The following is a 25,525-nucleotide window of genomic DNA, read 5'->3' as shown; positions in this document are numbered from 1 at the left end:
AGGCAGACCATCCAGGATGCCAAACGAAATAGTTGGACCGACTTCCTGGAGAGCATAAATGCTTCCCAGTCGTCCGTGGACCTATGGGGAAAAGTTGATTCCCCGCTCTCAATCGAGACTGGCGGAACAAACATCACCGACCCTGATGCCGTAGGTGCTGAGGAGCTCGGCACCTATTTTTCCAAGCTTTCCACTATCAACCAATATGAGCCCACCTTTCTCCGCAAAACAAGACCATCTACTGCCGATATCGCCAATTTCCAAATTCCACAAGACAGCATCAACTCTTCAATTAACCAAGACTTTTCCTTCGTGGAGCTGCAGTTTGCATTGCGATACAGCACCGGCAACTCGGCCGGCCCAGTAGAAATAGGTTATCCCCTTCTAAAAAATCTTCCTATCGGCGAAAAGGACAAATTATTGGACATTTACAGCGAGATGTGGCGTATTGGTGACTTTCCGGCCGTTTGGCGAGAAAGTTTGGTGATCCCGATCCCAAAGGCCAATGCCACCACACGAGGTACCGATACATTCCGTCCGATTGCGTTAACCAGCTGCGCAAGCAAGGTGCTAGAACGCATGGTCAATCGTCGACTTCGCGCTGCATTGGAGGAAATGGATACCTTGACCACCGGCAGCACGCCTTCCGGGCAGGAAAGGGAACCTCCACGTATTTCGCTTTGCTGGGAGAACACGCAGGAAAAGGGCCACCACGCGGAGATCGTCTCCTTGGATATCTCCAAGGCCTTCAACAGAATATGGACCCCGTTAGTACTTCAAGAGCTCATCACCTGGGGATTCAAGGGAAATATCCTTTCCTTTATCCGAGGCTTTCTGGCAAGACGATCGTTTAAAGTCGCCGTGGGGAACACCAAGTCTTCTTCTTTCCCGGAGGAAACAGGGGTGCCGCAAGGCTCGGTTATCGCGGTGACGATTTTCCTAATAGCGATGAACAGGATCTTTACTCGTTTGCCACTTAACATCCACATCCTCGTCTACGCGGATGACGTGCTAATTGTGGCCACTGGCCGCACCATCGCAAGGACCCGCATCCAAGCACAAGCAGCTGTATCGGCAGTTGCCAAATGGGCGGCCTCTCAGCTGAAAAGAGTATCCGCTGTCACGTCTGCGCTTCCGGTCACCGAGTCGCCGGCGCCTCTACCAAGATCGGGAATCAACCGATCTCCCTGAAAAAAACGATACGCATCTTGGGCGTTCTAGTTGATCGACACTTAGCCTTCACGCAACACTTCCAGAGCGATAAGGATAGTTGCACACAATCTCCATGCAGCACCGCACCAACAACCGAGCTATCCGGCTGCATGTAGCCAAGGCAGTTATTGACAGCCGTCTACTCTACGGTCTGGAGCTCACCGCAATGGCCAAGGACAAACTGTTGCAAGGCCTTGCACCGGTTTACAATGGCTACATACGGTCTCAGGTCTCCTGCCCTTGACGCCGGCCGAGACCATTAAACATCGAAAGCCGAATTAAGGACCAGTTTAGGGCAGGAGACAACTCGGCGGCGCTCAGACAGTCCGTCGTGGAGATGCTAAGCTCCGGGTACCCCAGGCATACGCATCGTTTTACGGACGGGTACAAATCGCACAACGGAGTTGGGTTAGGCATTGCGGGAATGATCTCGCCAACGAGCTTGAGCCTACCGGCACAATGCTCTGTGGCAGCGGCGATTTTCGAAGCAGCAATCACACCATCCGACCGACCAGTCCTAATCCTCACGTATTCACACAGTGTAATTTCTGCTCTCTGGTCCAACATGCCCACTCATCCGTGGATTCAGGGGATCATCAGACATGCCCCCCCTCCCCTCCACACTATATTCGCTTGGGTTCCGGGGCATTGTGGCATCACTGGCAACTCCGACGCTGACAGACTGGCCGGGGCGGGACCATCTGGTGCCAGGTGTAACGGATTGATACGCATTGCTTCATGACCGGGTAAGTAGTAGAGTGGGATTAGTTTTCGGTACCGGGTATGAATTGGGAAACGTGATAGCACGATGTATGATTGAACCTATGAGCGAGTGGGATAGCGAGATAGCGATACTGGTTGGTGTTGAGTGAGTAGCAACAGGTGGGTCACTCAGTGTTCGACAGTGCCATCAAACAGACGTGGATACGAGTGCGAGTCAGTGTACAGTTAAAAGACGGCGTGTTACACCAAGTACACCGATGAAGATGAAGTCGAAACATCCATGCAGGCTAGGTGGCAAGATAGAATGGTTGGCAAACCATGGACCGCTTCTAAGGAAAATCAAGGAGAGCATGCGTCCATAGAAGGACCTTGGGAACCTGAAGGAGCAACGAGTCATCTCCAGGCTTCGCACAGGTCACACCCTGCTCTCACACGATTTCGGCGGAGTAGTTTTCCGCAAGGCCTGCGTCGTCTGTAATATTCCAGCCACTGTCGAGCACATCCTCTGCGTGTGTCCAACACTACGGCCTTTTGGGGAATATCGGCGACATACTGGGCAACGAACCTTCGATCCTGGCTTCCCTGGTCTTAAATGTCGTCCAACCAAAACTTTCAACTGCGTTTTTTTCTCAAGGCAGGCCTTATCGCTCTGATATTTTTCCTGCAAAGTGAAGAACTAGCCAATGGCTAAAATTCACTTAAATAAAAATAGTAGGTCCCGAAGAAACGTGCTCAACTTTTTGGCTCAGCTCTGGTACTATCTTTGGTCCCAAGCGAATCGATGCACCCCTCGCAAACATAGGAAAATCCACGAACCCCTCATTTTATCTGTCAAACTTTCATAGCGAATCAAAACAAACATAGTGTAGTACTAGAATTTTGACCATAATGGGGTACGGTAATCGATTTGCTTTGGACCAATAGGCTAGTCAAGTAGTGAGCCAATTTTATATCATTAGTTTCCACCGGTTGTACTGAGCGGGAGCAAAAACGAAAACTGAACGAGAGCGCGAACGGTAGCTGCGGGAGAGCGTCTGATTGAAATGTTTGAGCTGAGCCAGTTGTGTTGAATGAAAGCGCGAAAGAATGATCGAAACTGTCAGAACAAGAGCGAAAATATTTAATAAGAAGACATTTTCTATGAACCAAAATCGTATAAAAACGCGTCTGGAATGCCGCAGACCAATTGTCATTTTGGATATTTTGACCAATGGAATTAAATTACTTTTATGTATCTCTATAGAGACCCACGTCAATCATCTCTGGACCAAACGAACTCCGATTGGCCCATCAACTACTCCGATGAAAAGCAATTTCAGTTTATTGCATTAAAACCCTTGGGGCGTATCCGACTGCCCGCTGATGGCCAGACAGCCGATGTGGGCGATCTCAATTTCAATCAAGACCGCCACTTATTTAAACTACCATAACTTTAACGATAACACTGAACGCGCCCAGTTCGGTGCGGTTTATCGAACGAGGGTGTATTAGAAACTTACCGTACAAAGTCTCGAGTGGCCGTTTTCCACCACTCCGAACTGCAGGGCCTGTGGGGTGGCCAGCCCGAATGCCACCAGCCAGATTGCGATGACGAACTTGATAGCCCGTGACAGCTTGGACATGGTGTGCGATCTGTTGTTGGAAAGGAATGAAGAGGGAGCAAACGGGAGAGGTGCCTAATTAGTCCCTTTTGCGGTCCGAGGATAATCGAGTTAATTTAGAGCGAGGGTGCCTGTGATTGAAAGGTCCATACTCGTAATCAAAGTTGTTTGTTTGTGGGATAAACAGTTTTGGATTGCTATGAAGCTTGCATGCTTACCGAAATGGATGACAGATGGCAATGTACCGCTCGACGGTGAAGGAGGTTATCGTCAATACCGTGGCGTTGGTCGCCGTCTCCGACAGCAGCCCGGTGATGATGCAGGCCACTTGGTTGAAGGGGTACGCGAATGGGTACCACGTGCCGTACACCTCCAAGGGCATGCCTGAAAATATGGGAAAACAAATACCGAGAGAATCAGATCGTTTGTCATTTCGGAACTATAAATCTTACTGGGAAAAGTTTTTCGATTGAACTTCGTTTACATATGGTTGTCTCTTTGCATGAACCACAAATTCAAGAATAAACATCATTTATTTTCAACTTTAGGTGGATTTCCAACTTGAGCAATAACCTAGGAAATTTCAAACAGATTGTGCAATAACAACGTTACGTTCGCTTCGCACGACATGAACGTATGTTTTTCCTTTTTATTCAATTTTCTATTCCCAGCACAGAACTTCTATCGAAAAGGGAAAACATGTCGATTCTTCTCAGAGTATCCTTTTCTCCCATTTTCCCGCACATTCCATGCTAAACTTTTCCCAATAAACACACTCTGAGTGTAAACCTTGTTAGAAGAAATATATCTAACATGAGCTCCCTAACCCACCCGGAGGGCGAAAACAAATTCCAAACAAGGTTAATAATTTCGAGCTGACAATAAACGACGCTTCATTTCAGTATCCAAGCGAAGCTCATCTTCTTTCCATCATATGGGGATGTGACTACATATATGTGGAAGCGGATCGAAACATCAGATGTAGACATGTATTCTCTCTCTCTCTCTATTATTTAGTCACATGGACGTCGGTAGCAGATCCGAGCATACTTGCTTGTAACAAGCTGACGAAAAATGGTGCCAGCCTTCCATCCATTGGCGATGTTACCCCCTTGCGAGACGGTAAAATTTTACAAGCTAGTCATCTGATTCGCAGACCGTTTTCCACGCTACACGTTTCTTTGCTTTTACGAGTGCTTGCCATATTCTGTTAATTTATTACGGTTTGAAAACCTAAGGGCTAGAGTCATTGGTATGTACAGGTTTAGATATTCATTACGATGGGTTCTTTGATGTTCGTGTAGAAGATAATTCAGGAGCTTTTTCTCATACAATTTGCTTCGTCACGTTGCATTTATCTCATCTTGCTTCTTATGTGATGAGGAGAAGCTTTTTGACCATGTTTAGCTGGTGAATGACTGCCTGATTTCACGTTTGAATTAGAGTCAACACGAAAAAGCAGTCCTAGGCAGCTTTTCACGCTCGCTATAATTTTCATTTGATTTGACGTTTGCCTGCTATTAATTTTATGGCTGTGTTGTAGAAGGCTTTCACGATAAGATAAAATTGAAATACAGTCACCCCAGTATTATGGGCCAGCTAGTCAATATTATGGGTCAGCCAGTTCGGTGTGTTAATCAAATGGAAGTGGCCCATAATTGTGGGTGACCCATAATACTGGGATGACTGTAAAAGAAAGGAAGGAAACTCGGTAGGTAATTTTAATTTTTTAATGTTTTCCCAAATTTATTTCCATGCAGGATTAGAACATACTAGAGAGGATCTAGTATAAGAGAGGAGCGGACAGGCTGGTTTTGAGCCAAACGAACTGTCCAAGCCAGAGCCAATCGAGCATCAATGACGTTTATATAAGGTCCGGGCCATCAGGAAGCTTGCTGGTGTTAGAAGCAAGAATATTGTAAACATTGCAGAGCACTCAAGTGACGACGTCACTCTACCATAACATTCCATTCTGCGAACAGTGAGATTTACGTCACTGCCAACAGCTGTTCCGTGTAAAAAGATAAACATTGCAATGAAATACGAACACCACTAAACATTTGCACATTTCACTAACACCAATAAGCCTGTTGGCTCGGACCTTATATAAAGGACATTGATCGAGCAGCGCCTATCTTGATTGAATTGGCAGTGTTGCTAGAAATCACCTAAGCATATGTTGCCGCTCCACTCTTATACTACACCCTCTCTAGAACATACACACTTAATTCAGATCACCGAAGTCGGTAGAATTTTATCGGGTTTTTAAACAGCAGAACTAGTCGGTAAAATTTTCAAATAAGCGTTACATACTGATTTTTAAACTTTTACCGAACAGTTCTGTAGTTCAAGATTTACCGAACAGTGGAGGTCTGGATTAGTGTGTAGATTTTATCATATTTCTTCGCGAATAGAGCCTTGATAATTTATTTAAAATTTGAGTTAGACCCTAGGCCCAAAACTGAGAAACTTGTGCCATAATTGGCTCACACACACTTATCGTAAAAAAAAACAAGAAATTTAATTTTATTCAACGCCAAATGACGAATCGGAAAAACTCAAGGGGTAGGTCACTCAGCACCTCAATCTTGGGTCATATTTTTTGTCAGTGTGCCGCAGGTGTGCCGATTGTGCCGGTCATAGAGCAAGATGTGATTGTTTGTAAAATACCCATCCCGGCAACCCGGCACCTTGAAGGTTTTGGTTTGAAATCGCAGGGATAAATCGGATTGAGGATGACGCGTAAGTGGCGGGTGTTGGTGTTTCATGTTCATAGGATGGTAAACGTCCTGTGTTTTAGGGTTTTATAATGCCCTCAAAGACAGACCAGAAACCTAGCTTATCGTGCTGTGAAAGTAACGGTCCATCAGTGGCCGGATACCGCCTATAGAGGATGATGAATAGACTTCTGTAGTTTGTTTTGTGTGAGTTGAATCATTATTTGAATTAAGGGTGCTAATGAATGGACCCACGCTAGAACCTTCTTCTTCTTCTTCTTCTTTTTCTTCTTCTTCTTCGCATTTCAAGCTTATTGCTTATCGCATATTAGCTTATTGCGTGCTCTCAACTTAGTGTTCGAGATGCACTTCCACAGTTATTAATTGAGAGCTTTCGATGCCTGTACCATTTTTACATTGGTATAATTGTGTGGCAAGTCCAATCATACTTCTTTGCCCAGGGAAGTCGAGACATTTTCCAATCCGAAAAAAGGCCTAGACCGGACCGGGAAACGAGCCCAGCCACCTCCAGCATGGTCTTGCTTTGTAGCTGCGCCTTTACCGACTGAGCTAAGGGAGGTCCCACGCTAGAACCTACGTTTCGTATTTAGATCTATAAGTGAACTGCTGGTCTGAGTTCCTCCGGTATATTCAATTAGAGGATGTTCCTAAATTTACAATCCAACAGCACGTAATATTGGGAACAACTTCAATGACAGTTATCCAGCAACAACCTATTGCCAACGAGATTGTGCCGAAGGTGTGCCGATGGATGTGCCCAAACTGTGCTGAATCTAATTTCGGTACAATGTGCTGAGTGACTTACCCCTTGGAAAAGTCGACCTTCTTCGATTTGCATGAAACTTTGCCTAATTGTTTGTAATGGCAGTCATTCATATTTTGGACCCTACCTATCGACCCGTCAACTCATAGACCGGAAACCAACGGCTTTACTTCCCTTCCGAAGAAAGGCGTGATCAGAGATGTTATGCCTCAGAAAATCCCGACGGCGCCGACTGAGATTGAACCCAGGCCCTTTGGAGTGAGAGGCAGTCTCTTTTTACCACTGCACCACCGACTTTCATCGCTGGTCCTTTTCTTGCAGTCTCTGTTAACCAGTCCTGACGGTAATTTTGTGCATATTAAAATCAATCTTTGGCCCTTCTTCGTACAATTCGAATCGTGTTTGCTTCCAAGACTTTTATAGTTTCTCTGTAAATTTTAATCGGACCATGTTGCAAGAAATCCGTGGAATACCAGATAACCATCGGTCGATCGTTGTTCCCTTAATTTTTGCAAAGAAGTACCACCATGTCAGTAACAATAGGATTTTTTTCACAGATGGGTCAACTATAAACGCTTCCACTGGATTTGGAGTATTCAACGAATTTCATCGCGCCTCATATCAACTGCAAAAACCCTGTTCCGTATACGTTGCGGAACTAGCAGCCTTATTCTACGCAGTAGAGCAAATTGTCTCACTACCTTCTGACAATTATTTAATTTTTACAGATAGCCTTAGCTCATTGGAGGCTATTCTTTCAATGAGGCCGATGAAGCACTCCTCGTATTTCCTGACCGAAATCCGAGCCAAATTGAGTACTTTATCTAACTGCTCCTATACCATCGCTTTAGTCTGGGTCCCATCTCATCGCTCTATTCCGGATAACGAGAAAGCGGACTAGTTGGCTAAAGTGGGCGCTGTGGAAGGCGATATTTTTGATCGACAAATCACCTTTGCAGAATTTTTCTCCATTACCCGTCAGCAAGTCCTCTCCAACTGGCAACAAAAATGGAATGAGAGTGATCTGGGAAGATGGTTACATTCTATTCTCCCACAGGTGTCGATCAAGGGTTGGACATGAACCGTGAATTTCAAGAGGCTCATGTCCAATCACTGCTCGTTAGATTAGCATTTCTTTCGAATCGGGCTCGCAGGTAGCAATTTGTGCGCTTGTGGTAGTGGTTATCACGAGATCAACCACGTGCTTTGGTCATACACCCTCCATTGTATTGCTAGATCCAAGTTATCCGCATCCCTCAGGGCCCGAGGAAAACAACCTTGACCTTGAAACAGACAGCTTGAAGAGCCGAGATCTCGACTATTGCAATTTAATTTGTGTGTTTTTAAAACACATAGATCTGAGGATTTAGCCCATCGATGTACTCCCATGCTTTCCTTTTTCATCAGTTTGTCGCCTAGTTCGAGATCAAGAGCACATTGCTCTCCAAACCTTGTGTTCTCAATCCCTACTCTGCCATCCATTTGATACAATTTTACCCCTAACCTCAAGATAGCCGCGAGTAATCGGCCCCCGCTTTACTAACGTTAGTTTTAAGTAATTTTGTAATCTAAACCATTAATATCGACTCCACAAAGCAACGGCAAATGAGCCTGGAAAAATAAAGGCATTATAAAAAAAATCAATCTTGAACTTAAATATCAACGACGATCAATCAGCGACCAGATCAAAACCTGGATCACAAATTGAGTCAAAATCAATACCTCAGTATATTATCTTCCCCTTATCCCATAATTTTGTTTTAAATAACCTCAGAGAAAGTCTGAGAAGCCCATCAGTATTCCGTTCAGGATTGCGTTGGAAATTGGCTGACAATTACCTTGAAATACTGTTTAATAATCTCACTTCTAAATGACTTTGGTGTTCTCCTCGGAATGTCATTTAAGCCTTCCTTATGAATAAACATTGGAACAATCCTCAGAATTGAAATTTATGTTCTAATTTTTTTTTTTTTAATACCATTAGTATGTCAATTTTGTTTAGCATAGAAAATTATTCCAATATTTAAATTTTTAAGTGATCGATTTGCCCCTGGATAACGGTACTTTTATTCACCTTGAAAGTACTGATTCACTCTGGAAATGGATTGCTAATTTCAATTCCCATTCTCTTGGTCTTTGTGCAAAGTTATTTGGATCTGGTCAATCACGGAGTAGCAACTACGAATAGTACGGTCATCAATGTTCATCCTCATTTTCACTGGTGCCACCATGAAAACACTCATCAACACGAACTGGACATCGGCTCGTTTACATCTCAAGATTATTAGTCATTCCTGGCTGAGCCAGGTTACACCAAGGGGTTGGTCACAAAATCAAACTTGGGCACACCCGGGCGCAGTCATTGGCACTGTTTGACACCCATGGTTAAAATTTTTATGATCTTTAAATTGACTGGCAACACCCAACTTTTTTGCGCCTGCACAGTGTGCATGTGTCGAAATTTGATATTGATTTTGCCACAGTATAATCCAATTTTTACAAACCACAACCGTGCATCTCCATCAAGTCCCAGTGATTCTCCAAAATCGAATTGAATTCCACAAAGTACATCATATTGCCTGTCCGCAGAAGTAGGTACATGAAAAATCAGGGCAATCGCTTGCATAGCAACACCAATCAATCAATCTTAACATTACCGGCTCCAGCTCCGTTATTAAAGTCGTTACTCAGACTCCCGTGACCGGAGGGAAGTACGTCCCACGAGCGGTTCTGATCAACCTTGAGCCGGAAACTATGGATTCGGTCCAAGCGGACAGACTTCGTTTTCGGATAGTTTGGTACTGGTAGCAACTGGGTCAAACGACACTACACCAAGGGTGCCGAACTGGTGGATTCTGTGCTGGATGTTGTCTGTAAGGAATCCGAGGGATGCGATTGCCTGCAGGGGTTTCAGCTTATGAACTGGCACAGGTAAATTTTAAATATTTTGTAACGTTGGCTGAATTCAGTAGCAAAAATACCGAGAGCAACATGAACGACCTGGTTTCGCAGTACCAGCAGTGCCAGGAGACGACAATTGACGACGAAGGAGAGTTCGACGAAGAAGTGGAAGGTGCCGACGAGTGATAATAGATACACATGGTCGTTTGCATTATGCTATCATATGCTACTGTTAAATTAATTACGTTACAAATAAATTGTCACAAACTCAACACGATTGGCAAATTTTTCATCGAAAGTCCCCTTTTAGCGGAATGAAGCGCATCCCACTGGCCAAATAATACTTTGACTGTTTGACCAATGTTTCCGCCCGCCAGATGGCACAGGAAATGTGCCCTCTTCATGTGAGTTAAGGTAATTAAGTTGAGGTAATGTTCCTTTCGGAAACACTTGTCCGGAATCTCCAGCAGTAAATCTACTTTCAGTGGCTTGCCATAAGATGTTCCCAAACGACTGGATCCAATATGGTGCACGATCCGTTCCTGAACGAATTTGAAGCTTTCCTTGGCGAGAACATGCGAGCCGTCGTGAAATGCCAGCGGAAAATCAACCCCAATCCTTCGGATATCGTTCATTGTCCACATCTTTCAACGTCCTCAAAAACTTCCGGAAATCGCCCAACCAATGCTCAATATAATTTAACACCTTGAATTTCACCTTCACCTTGCTAAGCATTTCTTCCACCTGCAAGCGGAACAGGTTCGATTGGTAGGAATATTCCATTCCCTTCAACCGATTGATTTCGCTACCGTCGGCGGCTTGTACAGATGATTCATGGCTTTGATCTTCCGTTGGTGTTCTTCGTCTGTTCGTCGCTTGGAATGGTTTTGCGTTTGGCGCCTTTCGATTCCGAAGATCCGACAGTCGTGACTAGCACAAAGCGTCCACCCCTTTCCGGCTCCGGCCGCCCAAAATCGTCGTCGTCAATTGAGTTCTCAGGTTTCGAAAGAGTTATCAAAATACCGGGTTGCCAAACAATTTATTATTCACAAGCAAACAAAAGTCAGCTCAATTACTTCTCGGCACTGCCATACCAGCTGCGGCACACTGAGGTACACTGAGAAAAAAGTTGGCGCAAAACAAATGTGTAGAGTGACCACCCCTTGGGTTACACAAACAAACGATGATCCTTATTGATGGCCAAAGCATTTGTTTACATCATAATAAATTGTCGCTGTCGAATTTTACTCTTTGAAAATGTTGGAAAAGTGCAATATTTTTCCATTACAGGGAGAATACAAAGCATTTGACCCTGGAATTTTCCCACTAATAGCACGATGAAGATCCTTACCATTTAAACTTTTCCCTATATTAAGGCTAACTAAAAGTAAATTGGCACGTCCCTCGCGCGCCGCTAGCACGCCTCTAGTGTTGGGAATCGCAAATCTTTGACAGTGGTTTGTTTACATTTCTATAGAGAACAACTGGTGCAAGTTTGATCAAAGAAGTCGATCACGTTCAGAAATAACGTCAAATTAAACTCTAAAGAAGAAAAATCATTGTGTACAAACACCTGGAAAATCCGGAGTGGTCTGGTTCCAAGCTGGCTAAAGTGCTGAAGATGCCGAAAACAACAGCTTGTCGAGTGCTCAAAACCTACAAGGAAACCCTGAGTGTGGAAAGGAATAAGCGGACATACGAAAAAACTTGAACCAACGATCGTCAGCTGCGCAGGTACAACGCCAACTTTCAAACGGAACATCCTTGTCAGGGAAGGATACAAGTCGTTCAAAGCCAGTAAACATCCGAACACCGTGTTTTGATGAAACACAAGGGCTGCACTTTAATCGATGACGAAACATACGTCAAACTCGATTTTAAGCAGCTTTCCGGTCAAGAGTTTTACATCGTGACTGGACGTGGGGATGTGCCGGGATGATTCAAGTTCGTGTTTGCCGACAAGTTCACGAAGAAGGCCATGATTTGGCAAACGATTTGCAGTTGTGGCCAGAAAACGGAATGATTCGTCACATCCTCGACGATGACATCCAAAGTTGACATCGAAGAGTGCCTGAAAAAGCGTGTATTGCCGTTCATCTGCAGGCATAGGGGAAAAGTCATCTTTTGGCCCGAGTTGGCCACCTACCACTACTCTAAAGTGGTTCTGGAGTGGTATGCTGCCAACAAGATCGATTTCGTCCCCAAGATAATGAATCCTCCGAATTGCCTGGAATTTCGACCAATCGAAAAATACTGGGCAATTTCAAAGCAGCGACTTCGACGAAGCGGCGGGGAAGTCAAGGACATCCAGCAAATGCAGGTAAAATGGAAGAAATACCCTGATTCCGTGTCCGTTTCCACTGTGCGGGCGCTGATGGGCTCCATCAAGAGGAAAGTTCGAGATTTCGTTCGAACTGGAGAAATGTAACCATCTAATGCTGTTACTTTGAAGTCCTAATAAAAGTACTGTGAAGCAACCATTAAATGAACTTTTTAAACTTATCAAATCGCGAATTACAGGTCTTTTTGTGTGTACCAATTTACTCTCAGTCAGCCTTTAAACAAATTTTCTGTCGTGCCGTGTCGTGGTTAGAAAGACCGGAAAAGTTGTCAAATTTCTCATTTGAATCATCGACCCAAAAGTATACAGTTTGGTTGCATGGAACTCCAAACTCAAATTTATGTTTCAAAATGTGGTTAAGACGAAACCAAGCATTTCTAAAGGCGAAGACCGAAATGGGTGAAAGTTTTCTGGCAATCAAACAACGATGCCTCATTTAAGATGCTTGTTTTAAGTGCTCCTGAATCAATACGGTCGTTAAACTTTTTCCCCAGAACGTTCCATCTCACACTTTCTATCATCACCGTAATCTGAAAAAAAAAAGTTCAGTCGGGTCATTTAAGTATCGAAAGAACACCTTTTGATCTCAGTTCCGGTTCGATGGCTTGCATCGATCCGGAATCGGGTTTTCCAAAGCTGAAGTAGTCATCAAAGTGGATTAACCTTTTGATGAATCATTGATTGGCCACGTGTCACCGAAGCAACTGCAAACATGGTGACTTTCCCGGTGAAAAAAAAAAATGTGCCAGGATGGAACATATTTAATTTTCTTTGCGTCATTCCTCCGTCTGATCCGAATGTATTTATTTTATCTCCAAGGGTATTACGGTAAGCACGTAAGTAAGCGCAACATTACGAATATCAAAGACTTCTATCAGCAAAAGTCATCGCAGGTCCCAGCAGTATCTTGTACGAAGATATATTTACAGGAAACACGATGCCAGTTCGGGATCCATCTATTTATCCTACTGTACGGACATAAGGTAAATTGGCCTATTAGCTATTTTACCCATTGACGCTGAATTCATGATCTTTTAACACTCCAAGAAATGTGTGTGTGTGTGTGTGTCATCCTCTATCCCTCACCCAGCCGGGGGCGTTGGACAAGTAGAACTGCGAATAATTTGATCAAATCTCATGCTCCGTAATGGTGCCCTTCATGTTGTGAAGACTAGTACTTCAAAAAGGGTAATTTTTGAGGCAAGACAGGGTGTCCTCAACAAGTTAAGGGAACAGGATGCACTAAATGTCCACAACAGGTACAGCAAAACATCACATAGACGCCCTTATTCACACTAACTACTCAGGGGGTAGAAGGTCAAGAAGAGCCACCGCCGCCAACTTAAGCTTGAACCGGGTACCTGGGACTCCCACGATATACCCGCGGCAATGGTCAGCAGACGATGCCCTGTGCGTATTTAGTATGTAATATGTTTTATTTGGATACACAAAATGTTTGAAGTCATGCGTCATCTAAACCATAATTTGCATCACCACAAATACACTTGTCAACAATTTTCAACTGGAACGCTCTCACCAAATCACTTCACCCGGGAGCGCATTCCCGATGCTTCCACGCATATTTTTTTCCCTCCACTCCAACCACACAACAACCAAATATCACTTTTCTTCACTTTTCTTTTTCAAGTGCACAAAAGCAATGCACATCTCAAAACCCTGACAATAGTTCAGCGCACTTCTCATCACCGCGTAAATAAACAGAAATTTCACTCGCGATGCCACAAATTTCTGGTCCGGGAGAAACAATCAAACCACGCCAATTTTGCAAACATGATGAATCATGTTTTCTTTCTCGATTCTAAAACTTCTCGGAAAGCGAGAAACCAACACTCACACACGTATAACCGTCCGGGAGGCAGAGTGCCAGCGCTAATCCGGCAAATGCAGCCGAAAACTATGAAAGCGAATGCACGCACAAAACAGAGAACGAACTTAACACACAACCGTATCCAAAGGCGTTAGAAACTCAACTCTTTTAACACTCCAAGAAATGTGTAACGGAAAATTGTAATTGAAAAATCATTGCTCAGATGGATAGATTTTAAATTTATTGAAAACAAATAAATCTTTTAAGGAGGTAGTCCACTCTGGCGGCATGAAAAATAGGTCATTTTCACGAATTTTTTTTTGAGGGTAAATAACGATAAATTCAAAAAAATGAATGCATGGTTTTGTCAATTGAAATGCCCTCTTTAATTCATGATCCGTAATTTCGGGATGCGTCGATTAATCGAGAAAAACTTTTCACCAATTTCTTCGTCAATGAAACATAAACAAATGCCTGTCAAACGTTTTTTGTTCCAACCACCGGGGACACGGTGGTGTATTAAACCGTACGTCCAGATTTACTTTGAATCGAGCTTTAACACTGCTTCTTGACGCCAAACTCAGCCTACGGATTCTAAACTCGTAAACTCATTTAAACGTTAATGAATTCACTTCGGTCTATCGGATGAAGATTGATTCTGTAGGAGCGTTTCATTTGTATTTCAGAATATTGGGTGCAAACATTCATATCACGCTTTCTTATTGACTTTACTCGTTAACGTCACAAACGCATAATTTACCTGTTAACGCCGAAATCATATCTGATGTTTTCTGCTTGATAGGCCAAAAGTGGGCGTTTAGGCCGAAGTAGTTCTTCACCCTATGTTGAAATCATCATAAATATTTTATTAACCTTTAATGGACCACCCGGGGTTCCATCATTGGATTGGTTCTATCCGATAATAGACCGCGCAGAAGAAATTTATCTTAAACACATTTAGTCAGCTTATGTACAATGTAAAAACAATAGATAGCGTTGAATTACATTAAATTCAGTCCACAAACAGGCAAACATTTATCATATTTCATGTTTCGTGGAATTTTGGAACCTTTGTTTAGCTCCTTTAGCTCCTAGCTTGCTTCACATTAAATTGTTATTTTCTTCTTGGTTTAAAAAGTATTTGACCAATATTTCCCGATGAAGATGAGTTGGCAAAGTGGTCCTACTTTTTTCTATAAAACTGCATAAATCCGTTAGTGTCCACTAAAGGTTGGGGTCCATAAAAAACAAATTTACCCTTCCAAAATCACCAAAGAAGGTGATCGCGCACGGAACATCGTTTCCCTACGTTGTGATATTTTTAATATATAAAAACAGACTGGCTGGTGGGCAATCCTGCCATGGCGGAGGCATACGAACTAAATACATTTATTCATACGGCTGACAAATAATAACACAGTGACAATTATACATGGACAAGTGGTGACATCTATGGACAGGTAGTATTATTATGTTATGCTAAGGGTAAAGGCGGTAAACGTCGCTTGCACGAACAGAAGGAGATTTTTTAATAGCTGATTCTCATTTCCGTGTAGTTTGCGATGTAACCGATATGTCATCGTTTTCCGATGAACCATCATCATTAAGGTATCGGCGGGTCTGAAACCAAGTAATAATTCAAGCTGAACAATAAGTATAGATGCTGATTATAGGCTGATTTAAGCTGTAAAAAGCTGATTAACACCAGACGGAATATATATTTGAGTAATAGTCCATAAAGTGAATTGTATCACCATAATTCAACCTCAATAAGTTAGCTGATCTAAAGATTGAACCAGATATGCCACCTGTGATTCAGCGACTACCAGTTCGAATCCCGAAATGCAAAAGTAATTTTTAGACTTATAATAACAATTTGGAAAAGAAAATCAAATAGGTTAGCAGCAAACAAGATAAAGCAGTCCCATAAAATATAATATATGAAGCTGTCTTCCATTACATTTTTTAAATAAAACAATAAGATGGAACAACTGTTGAAAAAGACTGCTATTTAATGCCATAAAATGCTTATATCTTTTATAGCTGGTAAGCCTTCGGCGGATTAAAATCACTACATTTAGATGTTTAAAAGCTGAACAAAGGTTAACGTGGTCTATGTACCACAATTATTCAAACTAAGGCTAAACAAGCATAGTCCAGGTCTCGTGACCTTAGAGAACCACCGGTCTAATCAGCGTCTTGTAGATAGTCAACTTCGTGCGGCGGCGGATTTTATTCGACTGGAGCGTCCTCTGGAGTGCACGATTCCCTGTGATTATGCGTCTTTGAATTTCTCTGCTGGAATCATTTTCGGTAGTCAATAGTGAGCCCAAATATACGAGCTCGTCGACCAACTCGATTTCGTCACCGTAAATCCGAACTCGTCACCGTAAATCCGAACTCGTCACCGTAAATCCGAAGGACGGTGTCAAGGCCATCCAGGTATATGTTTATGTCATGACCCCAATTTTTTTTATATCGCAGTTCCTAATGTTTTCAAAAAAAAACCGCAGAGCTCTAGGATCAGGTTCATAGATCGACCACTTTTACGGATGTTCCGGATTTTTTGAGGACCGTTCTGTTGTGGTCAGGATCCATGTATAGGAATCATGACAGTTTTTTGGCTAATTGTGAACATTTGTGCCCATTAATCTAAATTACAGATCTTGCGCTACTTGCAAAACCCTACAAACACACTTTTCTAAAAAACGTGTAACAACTCTTTTCGCTTTTTAAAAAAGTAGACGACTCTATTTTCAATCTTTTTACAATCAAAATCATCTACAAACCCTAGGAATTCTAAAGGTACCACAATTTTTGAAATTCATTAAGAAATGGCTAAGTTATGCCATTGCAAACTTGCCGTTACACATTTTTCGGAGGCATCGTATTCGGAGTGTTAAGGAGATTTTCAGTCAGACGCTCGTTAACTGTTGAGATTTAAATAATTATAATTAAGTTTGCGTATGAAAAGTGAAATTGGACAAGTGAATATTATTGTTATTCACCACCTGAATTCTCGTTATCTTCTCACAAAATGTTTGCTCCAGCACAACGAAATACATCTACATAGGCTCTGTAACAAAGATCAAGGCGTGTCCGGTGTAATTTTCAAGTTCAAGAATTTGTGAAAGACTTCAAAAGAGAGATTTCACTCATACATGATAGGAAGCAACAACCGCAGATTGAATAATTTTGCGCAACGCTCTGCTCCAATGTGGCATATTTGGTTTCACTTAGAGTTGTCAAAGTTTGAGTCTTCAAATACTTATATTGAATAGCGATACTACCGATAGGGTTAAAAAAGTATTCATTTTACCGTGATGCTGAAGCAGATGGCATTCGCTCAAATTAGAAGTCATTTGAAGTAAACACAAAATTGTGGGTTGCCAAACCTTGCAGAAAAATAAATTAGTTGGCCGTGCAATCAGATTAACCTTTATTCTCTCCGCGCGTCTCTTACATAACACCGTCTCTGGTTTTCCCTAGAACCTCTTCCTCTCATGTATTTCATCTTCGATGCGTTGATGGCAAATCCAATCTGCCTCGCTTCAGCCTTCAGTTTTATATACGTTTCTCCCATCATCTCAATGTTCCGTACCATGATTACGATGTCATCGGCGAAGCCAAGAAGCTGCGTGGCATTCCTGCAGATCGTGCCACTCGTGTCTATCCCAGCTCTTCTGATCACGGCCACTTCTTCCTATCTCGCATTTGTTAGGTCCGTCTAGGTGGGAAAATTTTCAAAGAAGGTGCCGTAAAACGGGGTGAAATTGATCAGCGGGGTGAATTTGATCGCTGAGTATACCCAATATTGTACTTATGCATAATATTTTTACAATGTATACAAAGATACATTCGTACGCTTAGTAACGAAAAACATGTTACACATGAAAAAATATCACGAGAAATTTCAGCGATCAATTTTGCCCCGCTGATCAATTACACCCCGTTTTACGGTATGTATAAAAGTTAACCCCCCGTTACTCGCGCTGTTGTACTTTGTACAACACATATGAGTTTTCCATTGCCATTTTGTTGCTGCCAATCGATCTGAAACCAATTTGTATTCCTCAAAAAACTTGTTTTGAACTAAAAAAGCTAAGCTTTGATTACAATTAACCCTCAAAATGCGGATAATAGAGAAAATGTAAATGGAAACCGCGTAAACGGTGTCCATACTAAGTGGGATTGACTTAATTGGTTACAACATGGAATATCTCGAGATCCTGACCAGATAGAAAGTTACTGTCTTCGGCAAAGTTGTTCATGAGGTCAAAGCCTATTTCTTAGTGTACAATAGTTCAGAATTATCTCACTTCGTGGTGCTAGTATACATGTGAAATTCTCGTGTATAAAATATCTCTAGATCCTGACCAGATAGAAAGTAAATGCCTTCAGCAAAGTTGTTCAGGAAGTCAAGCTCTTTTCGTTGGTGGAGTAGTTCAGAAATTTCACACTACGAGGCGCTAGTATATACGTGTAATTCTCGCATATACAATAGCTCGAGTTCTTGACCAGCTAGAAAGTTACTGTATTGGGCAAACTTGTTCAGGGGGTCAAGACTTTTCGACTGGTAGACAGTAGTTCAGAATTTTCTCACCACGTGGCGTTTGTATAGCCTATTGCTTGGTGTAGAATAGTTCAGAATTTTCTCACTATGTAGTTCTAGTATACACGTTAAATTCTCTCATATAAAATATCTAGAGAGCATGACAAGATAGAATATTAATGTCTTGGGCAAAGTTGTTCAGGGGATCAAGGCCTTTTGGCTAGTGGACGGTAGTTCAGAATATTTCACTTCATGGTACTAGTATAAACGTGCAATTCTCGCATATGATATATCTCAAGACCTGCTAAAAATGTACTGTAATCGGCAAAGTTGTCCAGGAGGTCAAACCCTATCGTTGATGGAAAGTACATAATTTTCTCACTAGGTGACGTTGAAAGACACGTGAAATCCTTGCATATAAAATATCTCTGAATGACCCGCATACTAGTGCCACGTAAAGGGAAAATTCTGAATTACTGTATACCAACGAAAAGATCCTAACATCCTGAACAACTTTGCCGAAGACAGTAACTTTCTGTCTGGTCAGGATCTAGAGATGTTTTATATGCGAGAATTCCTCATGTATACTAGCGTTGCAAAGTGAGAAAACACTGAACTTAAGTCCACCAGCAAAAAGGCCTTGACTTCCTGAACAACTTTGCCGAAGACAGTAACTTTTTATATGATCAGGATTTCGAGATATTTTATATGAGAATTTCACGTATATACTAGCACCATATAGTGAAAAAATTCTGAACTATAGGCTTTGAACTCCTGAACAACTTTTTCGAAGACAGTAACTTTCTATCTGGTCAGGATTTCGAGATATATCACATGTATACTAGTGCTATGTAGTGAGTAAATTTTGAACTACTGTCCACCAGCAAAAAGGTTATGATCTCTAGAACTACTTTGTAACTTTATATCTGGTCAGGATCTCGAGATATTCCATGTTGTAACCAATTAAGTCAGAACCCTCGTAGTATGGACACCATTTACGCGGTTTCCATTTACATTTTCTCTATTATCCGCATATTTTGGGGGTTAACTGTAATAAATATTTAGCTTGTTTAGTTAAAAGCAAGTTTTTTGAGGAATACTCGTTGATTTCAGATCTATTGGTAGCTCGGCTGCAAAATGGAAATGGAAAACTCACACTGTTGTACAAAGTACAACGCGTGAGTACTCGTGTTACAAAAGTTGGCGCGAGTAACGGAGGAAATATAATATAACATAAGGAATCAACTGATCATAACAATAAAAAAACTCATTCAGAAGTAAATCTTAATACGGAGACCTGACTCTATGCTTGCAGTCCATATTATTTTTTGTATGGGCTGTTCATAAACTACGTAGACGGTTTTTGAGAGATTTCAACCCCCCCCCCCTTCCGTAGAAGACAGTCTCAACACACAAAATTTAAAAAATTGTATGGACCGTAGACATCTGCCAAGCGCTCCCACCCCCCTAAAGCGTCTACGTAGTTTATGAACAGCCCCTTAGCTAAATGCGTTTGGGAGATAGGAAAACTTTTGTGGAAAACTAGGAACTAGGAAAACTAGGAAAACTCAGAGTGGACCACTCTACGTGTTTTGCCGTTTTTCCCATTTTGAATCGCCTGATAAACAAGAAATATATTTAAAAACAATGAATTCATATAATTTTCATTGATTTACTTACCAATTTAATCAGAAATCTGAGATAATAGCACGATCGACCAACCGGAATTTTTTTTGTCGCTCTTTTGATGATTCTCATTTGATAAGTGTCCAAAATAAGTTGATAACATTTTTTTACGATCTTTTTTGAACACTTTTTATTTAATACTTTTTAAGTAAAATCTTAAGGTGAAATCTTTATAAACACGTGAAATACATCTTCCAAAGTCAGATAAACTGATTAGATTAAAAAAATCATTGACTTGTATATTTTAGACCAAATTTAAAACAAGTACACTAACGCCGATTCCTCTTGACAAACGTCGAAACATGAAACTTTTCCCATAACATTTTCTAAAACTGCATAAATTGAGCAATTGTAAGCAATTTGAGGTGAACTAATGATCTTGAGACATAGCAAGTGATTGAAAGAATGTAATTACAACATCAACCCAGATGAATTTGAAGAAACTAGACAGTAAGCGAGGAAAATATATGAAAAGGGTCCAAAATATGTAGGGGTCCAATTCAAGTTGGTTACCCTATTCGTGGCATTTCTGCAGAACCTGCCGAATCACGAAAATTTGGTCCGTGGGCACCCATGAATTTCACCCGGTATTGCCCCACGAACTCTCTTACCAATGGTGACTGGCGGCGCTCAGCAGTGTGATCGCGCGGTAGTTTCAGCAACCCAGCTTGTCACTCTTTTTGTAGATTGGGCATACGGCACCTTTCATCCACTTCTCCGGCAATATCTCATCTTCCCAAATCTTGGCAATTACCCAATGCAGCGCTCTAGCCAGTGCTTGACCTTCGTATTTTAATAGCTCACTTGGTAGTTGATTTACACCAGTTCAACTTCTTGAAGAACAGGGTCCGGTAGCCTGTCGACTTCTGCGCGTGCTCTAAGGTCTGTTACCGTGCCACCTTCGTTTCCTGCGGCATCACCGTTGAGGTGCTCGTCATAGTACTGCTTCCACCTCTCAATCACCTCACACTCGTTCGTGAGAAGGTTACCGTCCAAATCCTTGCACGGAGTCCTTTTTGCGAACTATTTAGCATCTCATAGAACTTTCGTGTGTCGTTTATGCGGTACAGATTTTCCTTCGCCTCGTGATCTCGGTCTTCCTGCTTAAGCTTCTTCCTTCGAAAAACTGTCTGTTCCGCGTTTGTCCGTATTGCTCCACATTCAATCCCTTGCGGTGTTGTAGCATTCTCGCCCGTGCTGCATTCTTCTCCCTTACTAACAGTTTGTATTTGCCGTCAAACCAGTGATTTCTTCGGTCTGGGATGGCAGTACGTAGCTTCCAGTAATCCTGGGCAACTCCGGTGTCCCGTAGTTGCTCAATGTTGGGTAGCGGCGTTCGACTTCGACGGGTGTTATGCACCATCGAGAGTTTTGAGCGCATGCATACTGCAATTAGGTAGTGGTCCGAATCTATGTTCGCACTGCGGTACGTGCAGACGTTGATAATGTCGGAGAAGAATTTCTCATCGATTAGAACGTGATCGATTTGGTTTTAAGTCTGTTGGTCAGGTGATCTCCAGGTGGTTTTGTGGATATCCTTGCGGGGAAAATAGCTACTTCGGACTACCATACCATGGGAGGCTCCAAAGTTCACGCATCGTTGGCCATTGCCGTTCGATACGGCATGCAGGCTGTTTGGCCCGATTGTCGGTCTGTACATTGCCTCCCGTCCTACCTAAGCGTTCTTGTCGCCGATGATGGTTTTGACGTCCCGTTGCGAAGAGCCGTCGTACATCTGCTCCAGCAGCGCATAAAATGCTTCTTTCTCGTCGTCGGGTCTCCCTTCGTGTGGGGGGTGCACGTTGACGATGCTGTAGTTTAAGAAACGGCCCTTAATCCTCAACTTGCACATCCTCGCGTTGATTGGCTGCCAATCAATCACGCGTTGGCGCATCTTACTCAGCACTACAAAGCCGGTTCCCAGCTCGTTGGTGAGGCCACAGCTCTGGTAGAAGGTAGGCGCTCGATTCCCGTTTTTCCATACCTTTTGTCCCGTCCAGCAAAGTTCCTGCAGTGCTACGACTTCCCAGTTGCGACGTTGAAGTTCATATCGCAACCCGAGAAGTTGAGCGATTTGCAGTTCCATGTTCCGAGTTTCCAATCGTAGCTCTTGTTTCATCGCGTAGGTCTGTGCCAATTGTTCCGATCAGATTTTCTTTCTTCGGTATCTGCAACTTTATATTTTTTGCAGGGTGGTTTGTTGGGCCTGCCCCAACCCCCTGTCTCGTTGGGGGACCATCGTGCACAGTTTCCTGTTTAGAGTCTCACGCTGGCAACTAGAACGGTAATCAGCCGATCCTAACATGGAGAACAGACGCCGTTTTGAGCCGCACCTTCATGGTGAACATACGTACTTTGGTTACCGCGCTAGTGTGGCACCTCTTCACTTTGCTATTGCCGGACTGGCAACATTGCCCAGGCTACGCCACCCAGCTGTGTCCATGTTTTAGCTGGTAGTCTTTTGGCACAAGGTAGGATCTTGTGAGGACCACAACTAGGTATTCCACTACTTTCAGGCTGTCGAAATCAGCAGCCTTTTGTAGAGCGTATGTTTCATTTCGAAAAAAGCTTTAAAAATTAATCAGATTGAAAGGCTAAGGAATCGTTTTCAGCGCATTCAGCGAAGTGTTTTGTTGGAAAAACGCAGTGAAATTGGTTGCTGAAAACAGTCATTGGGTGCCGAAACCGACATTCAACCTACCTGGAATTCTTAATTTTTTAATGATCGAGAAAATGTGTACAGCAAAACCCTACGACAATCAGTTCCCCAGAAGATTGATTCTCCATAACCAGTTTATTGATTGGAGCCAGTAATTCGCACGTTTGATCATAGCTTGTTCAATTTCTTGACATCTCTGATTGACGTCACCCAAAGTTACCCCTGCTTATACACGTCTAATGCTCAATTTCGCCAACCGATTTTCGTGAATTTCCTACTCATATTATATAATCATCGTTTGGGTCTGAATCAATCGTACCCAGAACTCAATACACTTATCTCTGAGAGGAAATTTTCCGTGAAACATAACCCACGGCCACATTTGTGCACTTTGCTTTCTCTGGTAGGACAAACGTGGGAATGTTTGCCTATTTCAAATCGGCTCATGTCGGCATTGTACAAGTTTCTGTTTGCTGACCTTCACCTAACTCCACATTCTCCCACCACAATCTTTGAGCTCGCCCAGGGTAATCGTTTCTACAACAATGTAGCACGGTTCTCAGCAGCATCTACCCTGTCAGTCCTTTCTCAACCGTTCGTAGCGTGGAGCTCTACTTTGCTTGCACTTGGTAAACACAGAAAACAATTATCGTTGTCATCGAATGTTTTATTAGAGCGTCCCCAAGAGCTGCAACGGAACCAACGTCAAACCAAATGGGAACCCTGTACTTTCCGTAGAGAGCAAACGTTCAGTTAACTCGGTCTCTCTTGGTCGCTGTCAGGTTACAACCATTCAATTACTCAACGAGCCCATGTACATTCCGGTAGGTATGATGGGATTTAATCCCTTTTTGCATGTCGGTAGAACGATTGTCTTGCTTCAATGGATGAAGGAATCGTTTTTCGAACAACGTCCACCCACCATGCTTACGTTCGTGCCATTGTTATCAAATCGTTTTCAATTTGATCAAATCGCATCATCACGCGTCACTTTCTAAAACATATATTGTTGAACACGCAACGAAGCATGACACCCCAAGCATGTTTCTTTGATCCTAAATGTATGCAAATTGCAAAATTATCGACTCTCTCTGACAGTGCCATCTATTTTCGCACTCCCATACTAAAGGGGCCCGCACAACACTGCGTCAGCGTCAGCGTTGCCGTCCAATGACAGGTGTAACGCATGTCAAGTTGCTGTTAAACCGACATCAATGAGTTCCAATTTTTGACGCTGACGCTGAAGTTGACGCAACATTGTGGCAGCCCCGTAAGACACACGCACCACGTACATGTATGAAGTCACCATAATGGAAAGGGTTTTGATATCATCAATCGGCAGCAGTCCTCGATGTATTGAACCATCCGCACCATGTGCTGTTACCAAGACGGAATCATACATGAAAGACAAGTCACTGCCTTGGAGGCCATAAATTGTCGATTAGGAACCCACACGCACAGAACGTGGCCATCCTTGCAAGGAGCTCCTCTGGGACCGGGTTTTTGGGAAAGTCACACAAAGCAACCATCACCGGCAGCATTATTTATACCAACGGCGGCACTATGGTTGGAACGGAACGTGTGCTACATATTACGATTGTCTTTGTCGAGCACATATACGTACCCCGCACGGACAGTCAGCCGGATGCCAGGTCCGGATCCCGGATGGCCTTGAGCGAAGAGTACATGTCAAGAAGACTGACTGCTTCTGAGCTTTCCTCATCAGGCCACCTAGCGAGCAAAGGTGAAAGCAGAGAGCACCGTTTACGAAATACCACTGCGCTTGTAGAGTTGCCAGTCTTATTAATATGCTGTCTTCGCTTGAGGACAATGTGCGCTACTGAAATTTTTATTGTTTCGTTTACGCTTGAGTCCAAAATTAGGTTTTTTGTGCTTCTTCTCCTCCGGATGCTATTAGTTAACGTTGGTTGGTATTTATGATGTTGGAGTGGTTATTTTATTTTCGAATGGAAAGCTATCCCTTTTTCATTTAATACTTGCAGTGGACAGTTTGAGGTTCTCTCAGCAGGGTGAAATAAATTCGCTGTTAATTGTAATACCATTAGTTATGTTTGTCTTATATTGGACACTAGGGTGATGGAAACGATTTATGAGAAGCTTAAAATTTAACGTGGCAGGCATGGTTTCACAATTATGTTTCTTTTTTATAATGGGGCGAAGAGTAAGCGCCACTGGCGTGTTTGGTGAAGGATGTCACCAGAGAGAACAATTTAAGCTTGCTACTCATCCGATCCCTCCATCCGCTGTGCTGGAGAATTATTTGCCGTTAAAGTTCATGGAAAACTGGATATTTTTGCCATGCGAAATGTCCAAAAAATATGTATGGTTGAATTTGGACTAGTTTGGACCTGTTTCAAACAACCGGAAGGTGTATGTTGGTCACAAATGCTTTGATTTTCTATGCAAGCAATCAACTTTTGATATGAATATCGAAATTCTATCGTTCAATTTCGACAATAAACTAGTGCATTGATTTGTTTAGTTTATCAATTTGAAATAC

At 42.7% G+C, this 25,525-nt stretch overlaps 1 protein-coding gene across 1 annotated transcript in view; it reads right to left on the bottom strand.

Annotated features, from left to right (window-relative positions):
* Nucleotides 1-25,525, bottom strand: part of LOC135699225 (pyrokinin-1 receptor-like) — a 322,643-nt gene that overhangs the window by 55,668 nt on the left and 241,450 nt on the right. Inside the window, exons 4-5 of the mRNA XM_065219427.1 lie at nucleotides 3,755-3,920; nucleotides 3,435-3,567 (exon numbers count right to left, since the gene is read on the bottom strand). Of these exons, the coding sequence (XP_065075499.1) occupies nucleotides 3,435-3,567; nucleotides 3,755-3,920 (299 nt within the window). The remainder of the gene's footprint in view (nucleotides 1-3,434; nucleotides 3,568-3,754; nucleotides 3,921-25,525) is intronic.

This window comes from Ochlerotatus camptorhynchus, unplaced genomic scaffold (assembly GCF_037179485.1).
Source record: "Ochlerotatus camptorhynchus isolate MF236.1 unplaced genomic scaffold, CSIRO-AGI_Acam_v1.1 ptg000104l, whole genome shotgun sequence".
NCBI lineage: Eukaryota > Metazoa > Arthropoda > Insecta > Diptera > Culicidae > Ochlerotatus > Ochlerotatus camptorhynchus.
This window is presented reverse-complemented; position numbering and strand designations above follow the sequence as displayed.